The following is an 18,608-nucleotide window of genomic DNA, read 5'->3' as shown; positions in this document are numbered from 1 at the left end:
CCGGCGGCAGGCGGGGGCGCAGGTCCCTGCAGGAGGAGGCAGAGCCCCCTCGGCGCGGCGCGGCGCGGCGCCGGAGTCCGCCCCTCCTCCTCCTGCGAGCACCGCAAGGGAAGCGGCAGATCGTAATGAACGTGTCACAGCGCTGACGCATCGCTCCTTGCCCCGAGTGGGGAGCCCGCCGTGGGGCCGGGGGCCGGGAGGGTGTGCTCTGATCCGAGATCTTGGGGGGCGTCTCTCGCTCCCTGGAGGAAGAAGGCAGGGAAGAGACGCACCTTAGAAACTGACCGGAGCGAGCTGTGCGCTCCGGGGTGCATCCCTGCCCTGCCTTCTGGTGAACGCCTCCCTCAAGTCATCGGTGACATCCCCTGAGCTGGGGCTGATTCTGCCTCAGGTTGGCGTGGCTTGGAGGCTTCAACAACATCATTCATGACACAACAGCCATTCTGCCCTGACCGAGACTTACACCCCGGGCAGATCCGACAGATGCCCTTTCCCTCCTGAAATGATTCCTCTGTGATGTCGGTTCTCACCCAGCAGGATCAATTAATAAATAAGAGTGCAAGCATTAAGGCTGTGACAAATTGCTACAGACTGACACCCCACCCCGCCCTCCCCAATTCTCCCCTCCAGAGTGTAGCCTGATCAGGTGAGAATCCCATTCCGTGCCTGCTAAATGTAGCTCATCTTTAGGCTACCATAGGCTATGGATGGTTTGGAGAAAATATTTTTATTGATTTTTACTTTTGTACTGATCAAAATGTCAACGTCTTGCCTTGGGTATCTGTTAAAATGATGCCGATACGGTCACACTGGCGCTGGGATCTTGATTTTTCATGTTAATAGGTAATTTATGGCTTTGAAATTGTTTCCCTAGTACTTGCAGATGTGTAAGAAAGTAACTCCCATTTACACAAGCATATATGACAAGTTCTTAGCTTGCACAGGTATCGACATGTGATAGTACTGATTACACAATACTATAAGTAACTATCGATTACATTTCCTTACAGTACTGGCATAAAGGATGTTTCCATTGTGAGGTTTGCAAAATGGCTCTAAACATGAACAACTACAAAGGATATGAAAAGAAACCTTATTGCAATGCGTAAGTATTATGAAGACTTGCAGAAATGCACTTGGAAAAACCAGCTGACTGGGAAGATTGTGAGTTGCATTGCTTTGAAAAGTTGGTTTATAGGTGTGGCAGTGCAGTTCTGAGCCTCTATTTACATTGATTTAAGGAAGGTCATAGTGTTTATTGACTGTTATACTGTACTGAATATCTGTTATACTGTTTGAATATCAGATTTCAGTGTAAGTGCCATACCCAATGAACAGGGTCAGACTTCAGAGCTGACTCCCATTAATTTCCTTGGGATTCTGGGCAATATAGAGGTTTGCCTACCCATTGCTGTCAGTTCCAGATTAAGGTCACAATCAGTATTGTATATACATAAGTGTTCAGTTTTCCTAAGACAGTTGTGTCAAACACTTTAGATTATTTCAAATAGGCATTTTAAAAGTCAGGTTACTTCCCATTGTCCGGGCAGTTGCACTTCTTTTTTTTATATATCGTCATGTTCCAGGCAATTTCAGCTTCTGTTCCAATGGACTTGTAAGGTGCTTCTGTGTTTGAGTTGCAAATGCTATTAGAAACATTATGATATACATTATATATATATTTCCTGTGCTTGCTGCTTATATCATGCCATAAGGTTTGCCAAATGCATTTGAGTATCTTTTTGGTTTTAGAAACCCTTCGCTTGTTCTTTTATAAAAAGGTATTTTTATAAATTTTGGATCGGATTTGACCTTAATATCATAGTGGTTATGAATATATTGTGATTATTTCCATCCACACCTAAATAATAGTTGATTTACTTCTTATGATATAAATCTATTATAATCTTTTTCTGGAATAGTTTTCCATAATTCTCCTAAAAGCTTTAATTCTGGGCATAGTAAATGCCACCATGAAGCAGTCTGATAGTTTGTAATTAACTTTAAGCTTATCCTTTTTCAGAATAAAATCACAAAATAATTGTAAAATTAATTAAAAATACATGTGTACTGTAAAATTATCATTACTATAACTTACTCTGCTGCCAAATCTTGAAGACTCCTCTGACCGAGTGTAATACTCCAGGAATTTCTTTTCCTGTCTGTAAGTTTCTAGTTTTTCCTGCAGTATTTCACCTTGCTATATGATGACATGAGATCATATCTTACATAAGGCATGGTCAGGCTTCACTGATACTAGACTTAAAGAAATTCAAAGAAAAACATGCGGTAGGAAGTAAGGCTGGTGATTCAGTAGGTGGTACATTGCCCTCCAAGTTGACACTAAACCAGAGGCCTAGCCTGGCTTTGGAGGGTACTCTGTCTTTGGAATTGTTGTGTTTGGAACGGAGTGTAACATAGATGCCCATAATATAATTTATAATCATGATGATTCCTATGATAGTTTGGTACATTTTGATGGTATATGTTTTTATGTCTCCTGCCACAGCTAAGCTGCAGTGCTGGTACTCTGTTTGCTTGAAAGTTCTGAAGTTGTTTCAGTGGTTTCTATTTATCGTAACCCATGTTTCAACAAAATCTTGTTCAGCTGCAGGTGCATAGTGGATGCAGTGTTTTATAAAGTAATCCCTACCTTTCAGCTGGAGAAATGTTTCTTTTTTATGCAGTCTGTATTGCCTGGAGGGATCTTTCGACGTAGGAGTGAGGAGTAGTATACACCTTTAACACACAGTTCTTCCTTTCAGCTGTTTTAACTAATGTTGGTTTTTTTTGACAATTCATTCTCTACTTTAAAAAACTTCCCCAATTAGAAAAAGGTTCAAAATACTGATTGTTTATGTAAATGAGAAGATCAGACTTCTTCACAAAATGAGAGTTGAATCAGTAAAATAATGTCTGAATGCTAGAAAAGGTGACTACACCAAAAAAATCTAAACTGATCTTAAATTTTGTCATACTTTAGGTACTGGATTTGAGTGACTTTTTAAAACAAATACTCAAAGTACTATATATATTACTGAAACACTAGAGTAGAGTAATGCATATAATAGATGGTGTGAACAATGTCTAATAACATTTGGAGTAATATAAAGTTATCAGTTTGGTTTCAAGCAAATGTTTCCAAAATGTAACTCATAAATTATCTTTTGAGATTTATCCTTTTACATATTTAAGTCAAATGTTACTTACTTAGTTGGCAGTACACTATTAAAATATTTAAAATGAGATTTAACTTACTTTATCTGTCTATTGATAAACACTAAAGAACTCAAGTCAATTATATCTTAATCAGAAAATCTGCAAAAGGAAGAAAAATGTAAAATTTACTCACATAGGCTGTTGGAAGTGCTTGACAAACAGCAGTTATAATTAGATGGGTAATTAAAGCAATCCATCAATAAAAGTATAATTTGTAGGCAAAAGTACAGAATTATGTACATCATAAAATCATTTAATAGGGTTGAAAGCCACAGTTATATTTTCATTTAAACAACTCAGAGTACATAAAACCTCTAACTTCTACGATTCTGCATTGCTTTTGTCGTAACCTAACACCTTGACACACTGTCAATTTTAAATTTTGTTTTTCAGCTTTATTGTCAGATACATACCTGTTTTCTTGTTCTTTTTTGCTAGAGTATTTGCATGTTATGGAAGTTATTTTGATTATTTTTAAACTAAGTCCCTTTAGAAGTAAATAGTAGTAGATACTGATCTGAGAATGTGCTGACTGCAAACTGCCTTTTTTAGTGGTGGAGAGGAGGTCCCGAGAGAAAATTAATAGACCAAAGAAAATTAATGGCCCAAGACGGATTAAGTTATGAAACATTTTTATTCAGTATGCTTAAGAACAAACAGGATTCATTTTCTACATAGGCAAGACATCTGTTTTAGGGATTTGTCTAGTTTCCAGCTGATGATTGTATAGTGTTCCAGTGATAAGTACATGTTGTTAGCAATGATTATTTCTGCTATGCTAAAACTAGTAGAGTTGTTACAGATCAAAACTCGGTTCCCTTGTCATTGTGACCTGATATTCATTTTATATATTTCTTGTTAAGGTTGTGGTATTTTTGAAGATTTTGCAACAGAGCTTTTGGTGGAACTTCATACTAGTGGTTTCCAAACTGGGGTGGTAACAGTGGTGTCATAAGGGTGGATGACTGGGGCAGTAGCCCTGGGCACCCACTTGAGGATGGTGCAAAGATGGCAGTGGGAGCTGTTCTGGCCTCTGCCACCCTCAGTTCAGACCCTGGCTGTGACACCAAATGAGATTGTACCACTTATGAATGGGGTTGTGAGATCAACAGAAATTTGCTTCCAGAAGGGAGCTTGTAACTAGAAGTGAGTTGTGAGATCACAAGCAAAAACATTTGGGAACTAGTGGCTTGCCTTATGCTTGTGTATTATTGGTATGAAAGGAAGAAATATTTTGTGAATAATGTACAAAATCTGGGTTCAGTTGCCAATTCTGCCACAGAACTCCTGTGTGATTCTAGGCAATGTACAAAGTTAGTACTCCCATCTTGCATCAAAAAATCTCGGTTTTCCCTTCTGTAGAAGGTCAGTTTTACCACTACCTTTCTTTCACCCTTTATCTTATTTATATAATTTGAAAGTTGTTTGGGTCACAGCAGTCTCTTGCTACATATTTACACAATGTCTGAAACAATAGGGTATTGAACATTCCTGTGAATGCATAATTATTATTACCATTTAAGTTTTCAGTTCACCTTGCTCTCACTTTTCTAGAAGCCCTAATAAAAAATTGTTTTTAGAAACCCTCATAAATATATTCAGTATCCAGTGCTGGGGCATTCCACTATCAGATGTGGATTACAATTTTAGTCCTATTTTTGACAGGCTATGTGATCTAAGACAAGTCATTTAACCAATCTGTGCCTTATCTGTAAAATGTTGTCAGTGATAGTTGTTGCTTGTTTGCAAATAATTGTAAGAATTACAGATGAAAATGAATCTATATTTATTTTATATGTGGAAATTATACTTTTTCATGTAAAACTTTTTGCAAGTTTTTCTTTTTCTGTACAAAATTGGAGCTGATGCCATGTAATTGTAAAAAAACCAAACAATCCCCCCCCCAAAACAAACAAACAAACCGCACAACCCTAGTAAGTGATGTTAGGAAGTAAATTACATGTTGGCAGCAGCTGGTTATGTCCTATTTTCATAAGGTTTTTAAATCACTGAGTTGTCTGTGATCATTTTATGGAGACTTTTCTTATAAATAACTTATAAAACATTAAAACAAACCCTTGCTTTTATGTCCTCCCCCAGTATAGTTTATTATGTATCTTAGGCTTCCATTATTATTTAGAAATTAATTCCAGACAAGTTTCCCAAAGCCAGAACATGAGGTTACTTTTTGCATAAAACATTTTTTTTTATTTGTAAAAATTGAGATGGGCAGATTAAGAATGTTTTTACCATAGTAACCAGACCTGCTGATGAAAACTGACTTCCTCCTTGGGAAACTTGACCAACATAAAGACATGGTGATTAGCAGGGGTCCTGGTTTTCCTTGATAAAAATTGCAAATTCTCTAATAAAAAAAAATTGCAAAATCCACTATTAAAATGAAACGCCTCTCTCTCAAACACACATTTAAGCAATTTGGAAGCCTATCAGTGCCTCAGTCACTACAGTAAATGAAATTCTAAGTACTTGGTATTTGATTTTCTTTTCTTTATCATGGAAAATGAGAGCTCCCCCTGCCCCCTTAGCTCACCAGGACACAGGTCCAGGCCCCTCACTCCCAAGTCATATCCTGCTGACCTTGCTGGTACCCCTCACTTGCCACCCACAGCCCCCTGCCCCTCCAGCCCTGTTAGAAGGGGCATCCAGCTGCCAGGGCAGCTGGGTCCACGGGTCCCTCCACAGCTGCCAAGGACCCCCTGGGCCCACAGCTACCTGCCCCCCACAGCAGTGCCCAAGTCCCAGCTGCTGCCTGCAGGAGCTGCTGCGGCCTGATTGCAGAGTCCAGCTCCCCCTCCCCCACAGGCAGCATGGCTGGAGTGGAGCCTGGGATGGGGGTGGGCTGCCTGCTGCAGGCTCAGGTGGGAGAGTGGCTCCCCACCGCTGCCCGCACTTCCAGGGGACTAGGCGGATCATGTGTGCCCCAGATCTGTGTGCAGAGTGGGGATGGGGGCGGGTGTGGGCTGCCCACTGCAGGCTTAGGCTCCCCACCCTGTTGCCTTCCACCCAGGGCCTCCATGGCTCAGCAGGTGGGATCGGCAGGGTAGAGCAGGACCAGGCAGGGAAGCTCCTTGCTGCTGTGAGCTGCAAGCTGCTGTGAGCTTCTTGCCACTGTGAGCTCCACACTGCCTTGGCAATGTGCCCTCTGCCACCCTGCAACAGCTGGGGTGGTGGTGTGGGGTTGTGCCTCTTGCTGCTGCAGGGTGGACAGGGCAGCGTAGGGCTTGCAGTGGTAAGGAGCTCACAGTGATAAGCAGCAGCCCAAGCCCCTGTCCCAGCCCTGCCCAACTCCCTTCACTTCTTTTTCCCTCCTTATGGGGGCCTCAATCCCCCTCCCGCCCTGCTAGATTTACCAGCTGCGAGAGCTGCTCTTCAGGCTGCGTGGCAGCCATGTGTGCCCCCTGCCTGACTGCCCCCACCCCACTTGGAGGCTGGAGCTATGCCAGCCTGCAGAGAGCTCTCTGCAAGAGAGCAAGATCTGTGTGTTTCTCTGTTAAATTTTTAAAAATCTGCATTTTTCACAGGTAAAAGGGGAAATCCGTGTTTTTTTTCTATGGGAAACAGAAAACCCGGATGCCTGGTGATTAGTTTCTAGAAAAATGAAGAGCTGAAATGAATGCAGACTTGTTATTTACCTTTGGCTAGAAGGCATAACTTTAGTTTCAAGATAAATCCTTCCAAAAGGGTCACCATCTCAAAACTAGCTTTATTAGTGTAACACAGTGCAACTTTCTTAATGTTTTTAATTATGATAACTACCATAACTTTCTTTGGAATCTAAAGCCACTGTTATTATAGAATTTTTTTTCTTCCTTCCCTTCTTTAAAAAAATTGACATCTTGGATTTTTCTAGGTTTAATTTAAAAAAACAACCATATACCGCTGTATTTACATGAACACAGAAATGACATTTTATGGTACTAAAATAATTATGCTACATTTCAGTGTGTGACTGCAACTGAAACTTAATTCTAAAAATGTAAAAAGAGATGAGAATAATCAAGGTTGTAATGCTTGCTGGAAACAGTTATACATAGATCATTATAGCTGGGATGAGAAGTGGATGGAGTAATTAGAAAATGAAAGTAATGAATGGAATGCACCGTCATTGGATTTTGAACATGATGGATTTGTTGGAGTTGTAAAATATTAAGGGACTTGGTTTCATATTTCTGTGAATCTTCTGGATGATATCTAGGGTTATATGATACAGCAGGCCAGCTTTGTAAGACACGGTTCGCTTTCTTCACCAGTGAATTAATTAGGTGGCTGCTTCTCCTAATTGTAACAAATCTGAAAAGTACTGCTTCACACTGCAGTGACTAATTAGCAACTAACAGTGGTCAAATATCACTCTTATATAAGTGGTAAGAATATATAAGTGGTAAGAACCAATAAATTGAACAGACAGGAGCAGTAGATAATTTTTCTAAAATAAAATTAATCTACTATTAAGAGATTTTTAAAGCAGCAAGATAAATGTTTACCTCCTTACATTTAAGTAAATACAGATACTGTATTTACTTGAATGTAAGGTGAGGTTTTACCCCACCCAACCGGCAGGGGGAAAAACCCCCTCATCTTACATTTGCACACCAGCAAACCTCTCCCACTAAATAAATTATCTATCATTAAATTTCTGCTAGAAGCAGCATGTGCTCAGTCATGAAAGCCAACCATGAAATTAATTGACTACAGCCCATGCTGAGTATGCCCATAAAACACCTGGCCCAGATTGGGCAAACACACTGATGAGAACCCTTTTTTATGTGGGCCCTTAAAAAAAACAAACTGGGCCGTAGCTCATAGTTTCATAGTTTCAGGGTCGGAAGGGACCTAATAGATCTTCTAGCCCGACCCCCCGCCAGGGCGGGAGAACAACCCAAAAAAACAAAAAACAAAAAAAAAAACCCACTCACCCTAAAAACAAAAACGGGACTCAAATGAGTCCAGCCAGGTAAGTATCCAGCCTCTTCTTAAAGATCCCCAGGGTAGGGGCCAGCACCACCTCCCTTGGAAGTTGGTTCCAGCTCCTAGCCGCCCTAACTGTGAAGTAGTTTTTTCGGATGTCCAATCTGTACCTCCTCTCCATCAACTTGTGCCCATTATTCCTTGTTATGCCAGCAGGGGCTAGGGGAAACAGCGTCTCCCCCAAACCCTTCTGGTTCCCCCTAGTGAGTTTATAGACGGTCACCAGGTCCCCCCTCAGCCTTCTCTTGTGGAGGCTGAATAGGTTCAAGTCCCGCAGTCTCTCACTGTAGGGTCTGCCCTGTTGTCCCCGGATCATGCGGGTGGCCCTCCTCTGGACCCTCTCCATGTTGTCCACATCCCTCCTGAAATGGGGCGCACAGAACTGGACACAATACTCCAGCTGCGGCCTGACCAGCGTTGCATAGAGGGGGAGGATCACCTCCCTGGCTCTACTCGAGATGCACCTGTGGATGCACGACAAGGTCCGGTTAGCCCTGCCAACCATGACCTCGCATTGTCGGCCCATGTTCATCTTGGAGTCAATAATGACACCAAGATCCCTTTCCGCCTCCATGCTCTCAAGTAGGGAGTTCCCCATCGTATAAGTGTGCTGCTGGTTCCTACTACCCAAGTGCAGCACCCTGCACTTGTCCGTATTGAAACGCATCCTGTTCCTGTCTGCCCACCCCTGTAACCTATCCAGATCCTTCTGCAATCTCTCTCTCCCTGCTAGCGTGCTCACCTCCCCCCAAATTTTGGTGTCATCAGCGAATTTAAACAGGTTGCTCTCCACCCCAACATCAAGATCGCTGATGAAGACATTGAACAGCGCAGGGCCCAGGACCCTAGTTTATTAATTAGGATGGGGTGAGAGACGGTGTCAAAGGCCTTGCTGAAGTCCAGAAAGACTACATCCACCGCGACACCTGCATCCATGGCCTTTGTGACCTGATCATAAAAGGCAATCAGGTTGGTCTGACATGACCTAGCTCCCCTAGGAGGGAACAACCACTGGGCCTGGATACTGCAACACTGGGTTGGCACTCGGAGAGGCTGGAGCAAGCTCTGACACCCTCCCCTGTTGCCAAAAATGTTTATGGGAAGATTTTTTTTTTTTTTTTTTTTGATTCAAAAAAAAAAAAAAGGGCTGGTGTTCCCTCCACAGTGAACTGGCACTGGGCTTGGAGGTACTGCAGGTCAGTACTGGGATTGCCCGAGCCATCCCTGACACCCTCCTATTGGTGCCAAAAATGCTTGATCTTAGCCAAAAGGCTGCAATACTGATGAGAACCCTTTTTGCTTGGGTTTTTTTTTTTTTTTTTTTACAAATTTAATTATAAAACATTATCACCTTACACTTACAAATCTATGCATATTGAGCATCCTTGTTTTACCAAGACTTCATATTACAGAAATAACTACATATAAAAAACATACAATTACATATATTAAACCCTTAGGCTAAGTACAGACAGGCAGAATGTTCGAGGCTGAATCAACGAAGTCTTTGCAGGTTAGTTTAAACTGCAGAGATTAAACTGAGGAACAACTGGACACACGTTCACTTTTGAATGGATTTAACCCCATTCACTGGCCTCTGACCCCAGCAAGGGTTTGCCTTGGGAGGTGGGGGGGGCAGGTGGGCAGTCCCTGCCTTTCTCTGCCCCCCCCCCCCAGCTGCTGCTATAATGTATGCTTTAGCACCCTTTGCATTGAAAGTCTCTCTCTGACCCAGGGGTGGGCAAAATACAGCCTGTGGGCTGGATCTAGCTCACCAGGCCAGTCTATCTGGCCTGTGAGACCCCTAAAAAATTTAGAAAATTAATATTTATTTGCCCCTGGCTCCTGTCAAAGATGACAGGAGGCTGCGGCAGTAGGACCCAGGGGAAGCCACAGTAGGTTCCTGCTCACCAGCATGCCCCCCACCCCAGTGGGGGTGGCCTGGGATGGTGCACCGGTTCATGGCTGCACCGGTGCGGGAAATTCAGGTAAAAGTGGGGGGCAGAGAGGCAGGGGAGGACCTTAGGCGATTGCCCCAGTCCTCAGGGCCCAGCCAGCTCCTGCTGAGCCCCAAGGTGAGGCCATGCAGCTGGGAGCCACGTGGTGTAGAGTGGCCAGCCGGCTGGCACGCAGGCAGGAAAGCAGTGGTGGTGGTGGTGGGGGGGAGTAGAAGCGTGCGGGAGCATGGGGTCTGTGCAGGTGTCCCGGGGCCAGCACTGGTGGGGCCCAGAGTGAGGCAGTAGGAGCACATGATGTGGGCTGGTAGGGGTCTGTGGAGCCAGGCTGGACTTCACTAGTAGGGAGAGGGGGGAGCTGACCCGGCTCTAACAGAACCCCTGCTGGCTGGGATCCTGTGCTCCTGCCGCTCTGCTCTGGGCCCTGCTGGTGCTTGTCCTGGGACCCTGGCGTGGGCCCTATACTCCTGCCTAGCTGCACACAAATCAGGAAAAAAATATTTTTTAATTAAATTGAAATATATTATTATGGGTGTTTGATTTTTAGTATGTAATTTGTTTTTCCCCCCCCTAAGATGGCAAACCCTCTTCCCCAAAGGAGTACTTCCAGGGGCACGGGGCGGAACTTCTGGTGGCCAAGGTCAGAGGTTAGGGATGGGACTAACGGTCTTAAGATGGCAACCGGGGGCGGGCATCTGTCAAGGTGTGGGGCTACTCATGCGACACTTGACAGCTTGCTAAAACTCAGTAAGTGGCCCTCTGCCTGAAATAATTGCTGCTCCCGCTCTAACTACTACATTTTCTATCATTTGTGTATAATATGCATTTTACCTCTCCCCTTCCTGGTATCTTTACTCTGCTTATGACCTTGTCTTTTTTTATTCTTTGTGCTAATTGTTTGTGCCATACAGAAATAGTAGTGGCAACAGGGGGCACCCTTGTCTCACCCCTGTATGGATTTTAAAGTCCCCACTTAGGTGCCTGTTAATTTGGATTTGACTCTACACTTCTCTATACAATAACCTTATCCAACATATACATTTCTTTGGGAACCCCATTTTCCCTAGCACCTTGAATGTGTAATCATTTTCCACCCTGGCAGATGCTTTTTCTAAATCTAGGTTTGCTATAACTGTTTGTTTTCTCCTCTTGGATGTGAGACAGTGTGTCTCTGATCGCTTGATTGCTTCAGAGATCCTTTTACCTGGTACTGCACATACTTAGTCTTCACATATTATCTTCTGGAGGTTTTTCATCATCGGCAAAACCAGTATCTTGGCCATTAACTTACAGTCCTTATTAAGGAGTGTAATCAGTCTCCAATTTTTTAGGAGTTCCTTGTCCCCTTTCTTGAAGAGTAAGACCACAGTGCCTGTTGTAAAATCTTTCCCTGCTTCTCCTTTTCCCACTATGTCCTCAAACTTCCACTATATTCCTACCTATCCACACCCAAAACTTCATAAAATTCCATAGGCAGTCCATCAGCTCCTGGTGATTTTCCTCTTCTAGGTTTTTAAACACTCCTCTACTTCCTTTAAGCTTCTCTTTTCTTCCATCTTCTTTGCTTCCTCCTCTTCTACTTTCTCTTAAGTCTCTTCCAAGAAATCCTTCCTTTCTTCCTTGGTATAGCACTTCATAAAATCTTCTTGTCACCTCCAACACCTCGTGCTTTTCCACCTGGGCACCACCCCTTTTCCACACTGCTTCAAGCTCTCCCTTTGCTGCCTTCACTCTGGCTGAAAAGTATTGGGACCACTTCATTTCCCATTTCCCCCCAGCTTGCGCTAAGAACATTTTCTCTTTCTCTCTCTCTCTCTCTCAAACCAGGTTGCTAACTCTTGTCTTGTTTCTTTTAGCTCTTTCTTTTTACCTGTCTTCCTTCTGCAGCTTCCTTTAACAGCTCCTGCATCTTTCTTTGCAGCTCTTTTAACGTTTTCATTTCCCCCCTCAACATCTTTGGCCTTCCTTCCTGAAGAATTCTGCTGTCCTCTTCTTCACCATCATCCACCATTCTAGTACTCCCAAAATATTTCTTCAGTGTTCACCACCCCTCATACTGTCTTGTGTATGCTTGACATACCTCTTCACCTTGTAATAGCCGCACATTTAACTTCCACAGTCCCTTGCCTCTCATGGGGCTCTTACCAAGACTCATTTCCATCTTCAGCACCTGGTGATCACTAAAAGCTACATGTACAGTTTCTTTCTTCCTTATCTCTCTTCCTTTTGATACAAACACAAAGTTAGTTCTTGATTGTTTCTTTCCAGTGGGGTCTGTTCTAGTGAAAACTTTCTCCCCTGCCCATACATCTCTTAGTGACTCTTCTTTTATTATATTTGTTAACAGTCTCTGTGAACTGTCTAAAGCTCTGTTTCCTCATTCCCCTGTTTTGTTGCCCAGTTTGATTATACAGTTGAAATCTGCCACTATCATGCACGATCTCCTTCCAACCACTAAACTGCTAGCTTTCGAAGCAATGCATTTCTTCTGTCCCTCTCCAGGGATGCATATACATTAGACATTTCTAATTCTTTCTGCCTGACTCTTAGCATCATTCATTGCAATCTGCCATTGATGACTTCTACCTGCTTGCTCTCAGCTGTGGGTTCTTGAATAATATTGCTATCCTTTCTGTTTTGTTCTGATTTGTCCCTGACCACTAAGATGGGCCCCTATCTCTACCTCTTCTCAAAGCATTTATAATCCCCCTCCCATGGTATACCACATTCTTGTAGGCAGATTGTGACTTCCCTTACTTGGTTCAATCCGTTCCCATTTTTTCCTTGTTAAGATACTCCTGGTGTTAAGTGAAACTATTGTCAATACCATTTATGCTTGTTTTAAAAGGAGTGTGCCTGTCCCTTTAAGGCTCGTCCATGCTTGCTTTGAGCTGAGTATGCTTATCTCTTTAAGGTTCGTCTGTGACACTTCTCAGGGTGGTTGATTCCTTCCCATTCTTCACTTGCATTCCTGTAGCCTTTGCAAGCTGCCAGATTGCTTTCACATTTAGGAAGGCTTGCATGTTCCCGACTCCCGGCCACTTCCTGCCTTCTGGTCTTCACTCAGGGCTGGAGCCCAGAGGTGTTAGCAGCAAGAAACTGTTCTCCATCTCTTCCTCTGACTTGCCTCCCTCGTTATCAGGTTTCTTCTCTCTGGTCTTCAGCACCTGCATTTTCTTTCTTTTCCTACCTGGCCTGTGTCTTTGATTCTTTCTCTTTCTCTTGCTCCATCTCCATTTCTGTTTCTTCCCCACCCCTACCACCATGTCTGAGCTGTTTACTCTTCCTGCCTTCCCTTCCATTCTCCATTCTATCTCCTATATCCTCCCATGTTGCCTCAATCACAGAAATTTCATCTCCCTCCTCTCTCTCACCGTCCTGCAGGGTTTCTTCCACTATTTCTACCTCAGTGTCCTCTACTCTCCTCCACTGGGTTTTGCTGTTCCTTGGGAGGTCTGACTGTACTTGCAAAGGCTTTGGGTCACCTACGATATGCCCCTTACAAATAGTGCATTTTAGGGACTCTTGACACGCTGCTGCTCTATGTTCCATCCCTTCACATCTGTAGCACACCATGAGGGGACAGTGTGCTGCCTTTCCATATTTCCTGCACTATTTTGGTTACCCGTGGTACATTGTAAAACCCTGGTGAGCCCTGGTCTGGATCACTGATGGGAGGGGCAGCACCCCACCTGGGTGCCACTCGTTTGCTTGTAACACTACTTGCGCACTCCAAGATCCTATCCAGATATTTGTCCCTGACTTTCTCTGCTGACATTACCATTTGGATGTACTTTTCCATCCATCTTTCTGTCTTCTGTCTCTAGTAAATCTGTGTACTCTCTTTCTCTTAACTTCACCCTGCTATTAACTTTACTTCCTCCCTCCCATGTTCCCCTGCATATTTCTTCCAAAAGTTCTCATACACTTCTCCATCCCAGTAAGTCAGTTCCCAAGTCTTTCAGTTCCAGATAGCAATCAGGCTGGTGAGATGCTCCATCTGCACCTACAGAATATCAAACAGTACCTTTTCCAGGAAATCATATGTCTGTTTGTTGTCAATCTTGTCTGCCTCCTGTTGCCAGTTAAAGTTGCTTTTATCTGCAGTCTCCTCTTATCTAGCTGCTCTTGGTGCCTCTTCCATATTTTCCTGCAGAGCCACTCCTGGTAGGCCGGCCTACTGTTGTGCTGCCTCTGTCCTCTGTTTCTTGCCTGATGTAACTTCTTTTGCTGCTCCCACTCTGTTTCCTGCTCTGACTTCCTCTGCTTCTGTTTTCCTTTTGGTGTTGTCACTCATTGTTGCTGCCTCTGCTGTTGCTCCTGCTGTCACTTCCTTTCTTCTCTACCTCTGTCCGCTCTCAATTTGTCTCCAGATGTTCATTTCTCTTCGACTCTTTTTTCCATCTCATGCTTACTTGCCACCACTGCCATTGTTCTGAGCTTCAGGTCTCCCTCCTCTGCTTCTTACATCCCAATGGTCTGTTGACCCCTTTCTCTGCCTTTAAGACATAGATCAGGCTTCTAATACTGATGGGAATCTGCCACAAGAATAGATTAGTAAAGCCCATCTAAATAAGTTATAGTACCCATTGTACTTAGTCCCCCTCAGCACCAACTCTTTTTCATGCAATGGAGAACCACTATATCAAATACATTTCGACTTCCTCTTCCCTCCAACTGATTAGTCCCTTCCTTTCCCATTTCCAATTATTCATCTTTCTTCATCAGCCATAAATGTCCAGTGAACTTCACCAAACTTTTATGTAGCTGAGAAGCTCTGTTGCTCCCTCTCAGCATGTTGCATGGGATGTGTGTGGCCCCACCCTCTATGGGGTGGAGACAGACCAGGCAGCCCTGAGTCTCATCTGCATATACATTTTTGGAGAGTCCCGGGACTTGTGACAAAAAAAGAATACCCAGTTCCAGTTTGTGGAGGGGCTAATTAGCATGTGTATCCTTTTGGGGGCCGGGGTGGTATCTGGAGTATGCACGCATATTGAGTAGTGCTGGGCTCTGAGGTCACCATGGCTTGTAACTTTGTTGACTCTTCTGGGGCCCAGCCCACTGAATGATATGATAAGATAAGTCATGTAACTTGGCTCTGGACTGATATCATTCACAGTTTGTACTATGTGGTACAAAAGTGGTGCTCAAAAGTGTCTTTATGGAATACCTATGCTGAAACTTTCAGCAGTATGCAAGAAATTAAAATGCATCAATTCTGGATGAACTATGTCTATAGGTACCCTGTGATTACAATGCAAATTACACTGTTGGTTTGTTTTTTTTCATTGTCAGTGTTTTTTGATTTCTTGCATTTCAAATTAACAACAGGGGGAGGGAGGGGGGGTGGCAGGCAACTGCTGTCATTTTTACTGGCTCTGAGTGGTTTGGGGCCAGAGTCAGACCTGCAACAGTCTCCTGCTTTCCCTCTGAAACTTCTGCTATCCACTGTCCCTTTCTCCTCCTTATTGTCACCCACATTGTTCTTGGGGATGGAACAGAGCCTGAACAGGGTCTGGCCGTAAGGGCGGGGGGGAACGGGACGCGGGGGGCGGAAGTGCAGAAGGCAACCGCCCCCCCCCCCCCCCTTTTTTATAGCTGTAGCAATGGGAGAGGGATGAATTCAGAACTTAATTCAGAACTGACTTTACCTTGGAAATGAAATTTTATTTTAAAAGAAGGAAGACAACCTGTAATTAGATTCTACACCTGGAAAATTATAACAAATTTATATATTTTCCATTTATAGAATCTAATTATTGGAGGAGTTATTTATATTCAGGGCCATCTTATATTCAAGTCAATACATTAGTTGGTTTTGGATTCTTAATTCTTCAGTCTCTTTGAATAAAACTTTATTTAATGATGTGAACAGGACAAATAGGTTTGATCCTGCAAGTAAGACACTTGTGCCGCTGTAATTAAAAGACAGGTCTTTTTCAGTTAATTCCCTGTCCTAGACCTTCTAATTGCTTTTGATTATTAGTTTTATTCAGCAATCTCTTTTAATTACCCCACACTGACAAAAATTAATCTGTGATTATACTAAAAAATAGTCATCCAAAAAACAAAGGCATAAATTTGATAAGGAAGTTATCAACCTTTCAGTGTTACTCTATAGGCTGTAAAAAGCTTTTTTGACCAGTAAGACTACAAGCAGATTGTCTTTGTGTTGCCATAAAAAATATGGTGCCAGAAAGCCCATGCAAACAGATACCCATGCCCTTTGCTGTGGTCACAAATGCCCCAAATTGTGGCTGTGAAAATATTTGGTAATATTTAGGCTACTTTTTGAGGCAGATGTCCGTTTTCTTTATGGTGAGAGAGTGCAAGCAGCCCAGAGCTGCCCATGCTCTTCAGCTGTCCCAGGCAGAGATTCCTAGAGCTTCAGGGGCCAAATCCTTCATACCTTGGGAATTCTTCCTGAAAGGAGAATTTCTAAGGCATGCAGAATTGGGCTCCTAAAGCCCCAGGAGTGCCTATCTGAGTTCCTCCATTTGCAGAGGGGTGCCCCAGGAATTCCCAGGTAGGAAATTTCTCAGAGATGTGTATTAAGTTGCCATGCCTCGACTTCGAGCACGTGTTTGCAAACAGGGGAACCTGGGGTTACCCCATTTGCAGTTGTCCTGAAGGATCAGACCCTTGAAGCCCTGGGAGTGGCAGGGATCTGACTCTGTAGGACAACAGGTGACCTCTGTATTGCCCAGTGAAATGGATCAGCTATGCTGAGATATATCCTAGCACAGCTAATCCTGCTCCAGTGCTGTTGCCTATTTATAGCCTAAGAGAGTTGGTGAAAAAAGAATGTTCCTTAGTGGATGTACTTGGAAGAAGAGTGAATACTAACAATATCAGGCTACTGAAGAAGAATATTAATAAGGTTGCTTTGAGCCAGAGCTTCAATAATGGTATAGTCTGCTTTGCTTGCCAGTATCTCTTCCATTGCTGATACTCAGTGGGAATTTAATGTTTATTAACAAGCATAAATATGGGGAAAACACTTTACTCTTCTGGGCAGTAAACTCTAGGCCAGGAGTGTGAAACGCACCCCAGACCTGGGCTAGATTCAGCCTAGAGGGTGTTGCGTGGGCTAGATCCACAGAACCAGCAGCAAGTGTGTTGGGTCCATGTTTTGAAAGCAGTTTGATCCTGGGGCTGAATGGCAGCACAGAGCTGCATTGGGGTGGCATCACAGTTCTGGGGGCAGGTGCTGTTGTATGCTGTGTTTGGGTGGCAGTATGAGTCCAGGGGCCTGCTGCTGATAGCAACATCCATTGGGGTCTAGGAACCCTGAATTCTGTGGCAGGCTATGCTCCCCAGCTTCCAGTGGCCCACTAGATTACTGCTAGGCCAGTTGGAAAGGTTCAATAGGCCAGATCTGGGCCAGGGGCAGTATGTTTCAGATCCCTGCTCTAGGTCATATTATGTCTTGTTTTGTTTCACAAGATTTCTAAAAGTGTATCCTTGTTTTGCCAAGTTTGAAAAAACTGTGTTGCCATATTAATACAGTTGATGGCCACAAGCAAGTCAGTAATATCACTATATGGTCCAGTAGCAATACTTTGTCTCCTGAGAATTTTTTTTCAAAAATATTGAATAAGATGATAAACTCTGTTTTCCGTGAGCTTGAAGGGGGATATCTACTTGTTTCAAAACCTGTTTCCTCCCTGAGTTTTCAAAATGGATGAAGTTTAGGGAAAATGGTGGTAGCATTATTTCAGTGATGATAAAAACATTTAACCATTTACTTGTTATGTGTTTGGAAGCTTTCTTGGCATGATAATCCAGACAGTTTTGCTCTTAACAATAAATACTTTTGATTTTGTAACTTGTAATTGTTGTGATCTCTTATTGGGATCTCACTAGATGTAGTGATTATGAAGTTTAGACAGTGACGTACATACTGGTCATGCCATGCAGTTGGATACTTTGAGTTCCTGAGCTCCAGAGAGTATTTGCTCATTGTATTGGCACAATTAAAGCCTAGAAGCACAAGTCCAATGACATTTCATCCTTTAGTTTTAAACTTGATATCTTCTCTTTTATGCCTCTTTACCTTCTTTGATCTTGAGAGCTGAACAGTTTCTTTGGTGAACAGAAGGCAGGACAGGATATTGACTTAAAGACTAATTAAGAAAGGTTTAAACTTTTGTAGGTGTCAGCCTACCTTGTCGGATGTTGTACCTCATCATAAAATCTGATGAAGTAGGCTGTTATATTTTTGGAAGGAGCTCGTTTTTAAGGTGCCACCCTGTCCTAGCTTCTACCTAACTTCAGACTAACACAGCTATTACCTCTCCCTACTCATGGGCTAAGTACAAACAGTCAAAAAGCCCAAGACTGAATCGATTCAGTCTTTGCAGGACAGTCTGAACTGCACAGTTGAAATTGAAACAGAAGTGAACAGACATTTACCTTTGATTCAGGAAATGCAGCCACATG

At 43.2% G+C, this 18,608-nt stretch overlaps 1 protein-coding gene across 1 annotated transcript in view; it reads left to right on the top strand.

Moving 5' to 3' along the window:
• The first annotated feature begins 1,014 nt into the window (after positions 1–1,014).
• LOC112549689 (LIM zinc-binding domain-containing Nebulette-like) overlaps positions 1,015–18,608 on the top strand; it is a 221,440-nt gene continuing 203,846 nt past the window's right edge. Inside the window, exon 1 of the mRNA XM_025199708.1 lies at positions 1,015–1,105. Within this exon, the coding sequence (XP_025055493.1) occupies positions 1,050–1,105 (56 nt within the window). The 5' untranslated portion in view covers positions 1,015–1,049. The remainder of the gene's footprint in view (positions 1,106–18,608) is intronic.

This window comes from Alligator sinensis, unplaced genomic scaffold (genome assembly GCF_000455745.1).
Source record: "Alligator sinensis unplaced genomic scaffold, ASM45574v1 scaffold221_1, whole genome shotgun sequence".
NCBI lineage: Eukaryota > Metazoa > Chordata > Crocodylia > Alligatoridae > Alligator > Alligator sinensis.
The sequence above is the reverse complement of the archived record's forward strand: the minus strand, read 5'-3'. Positions and strand labels throughout refer to the sequence as shown.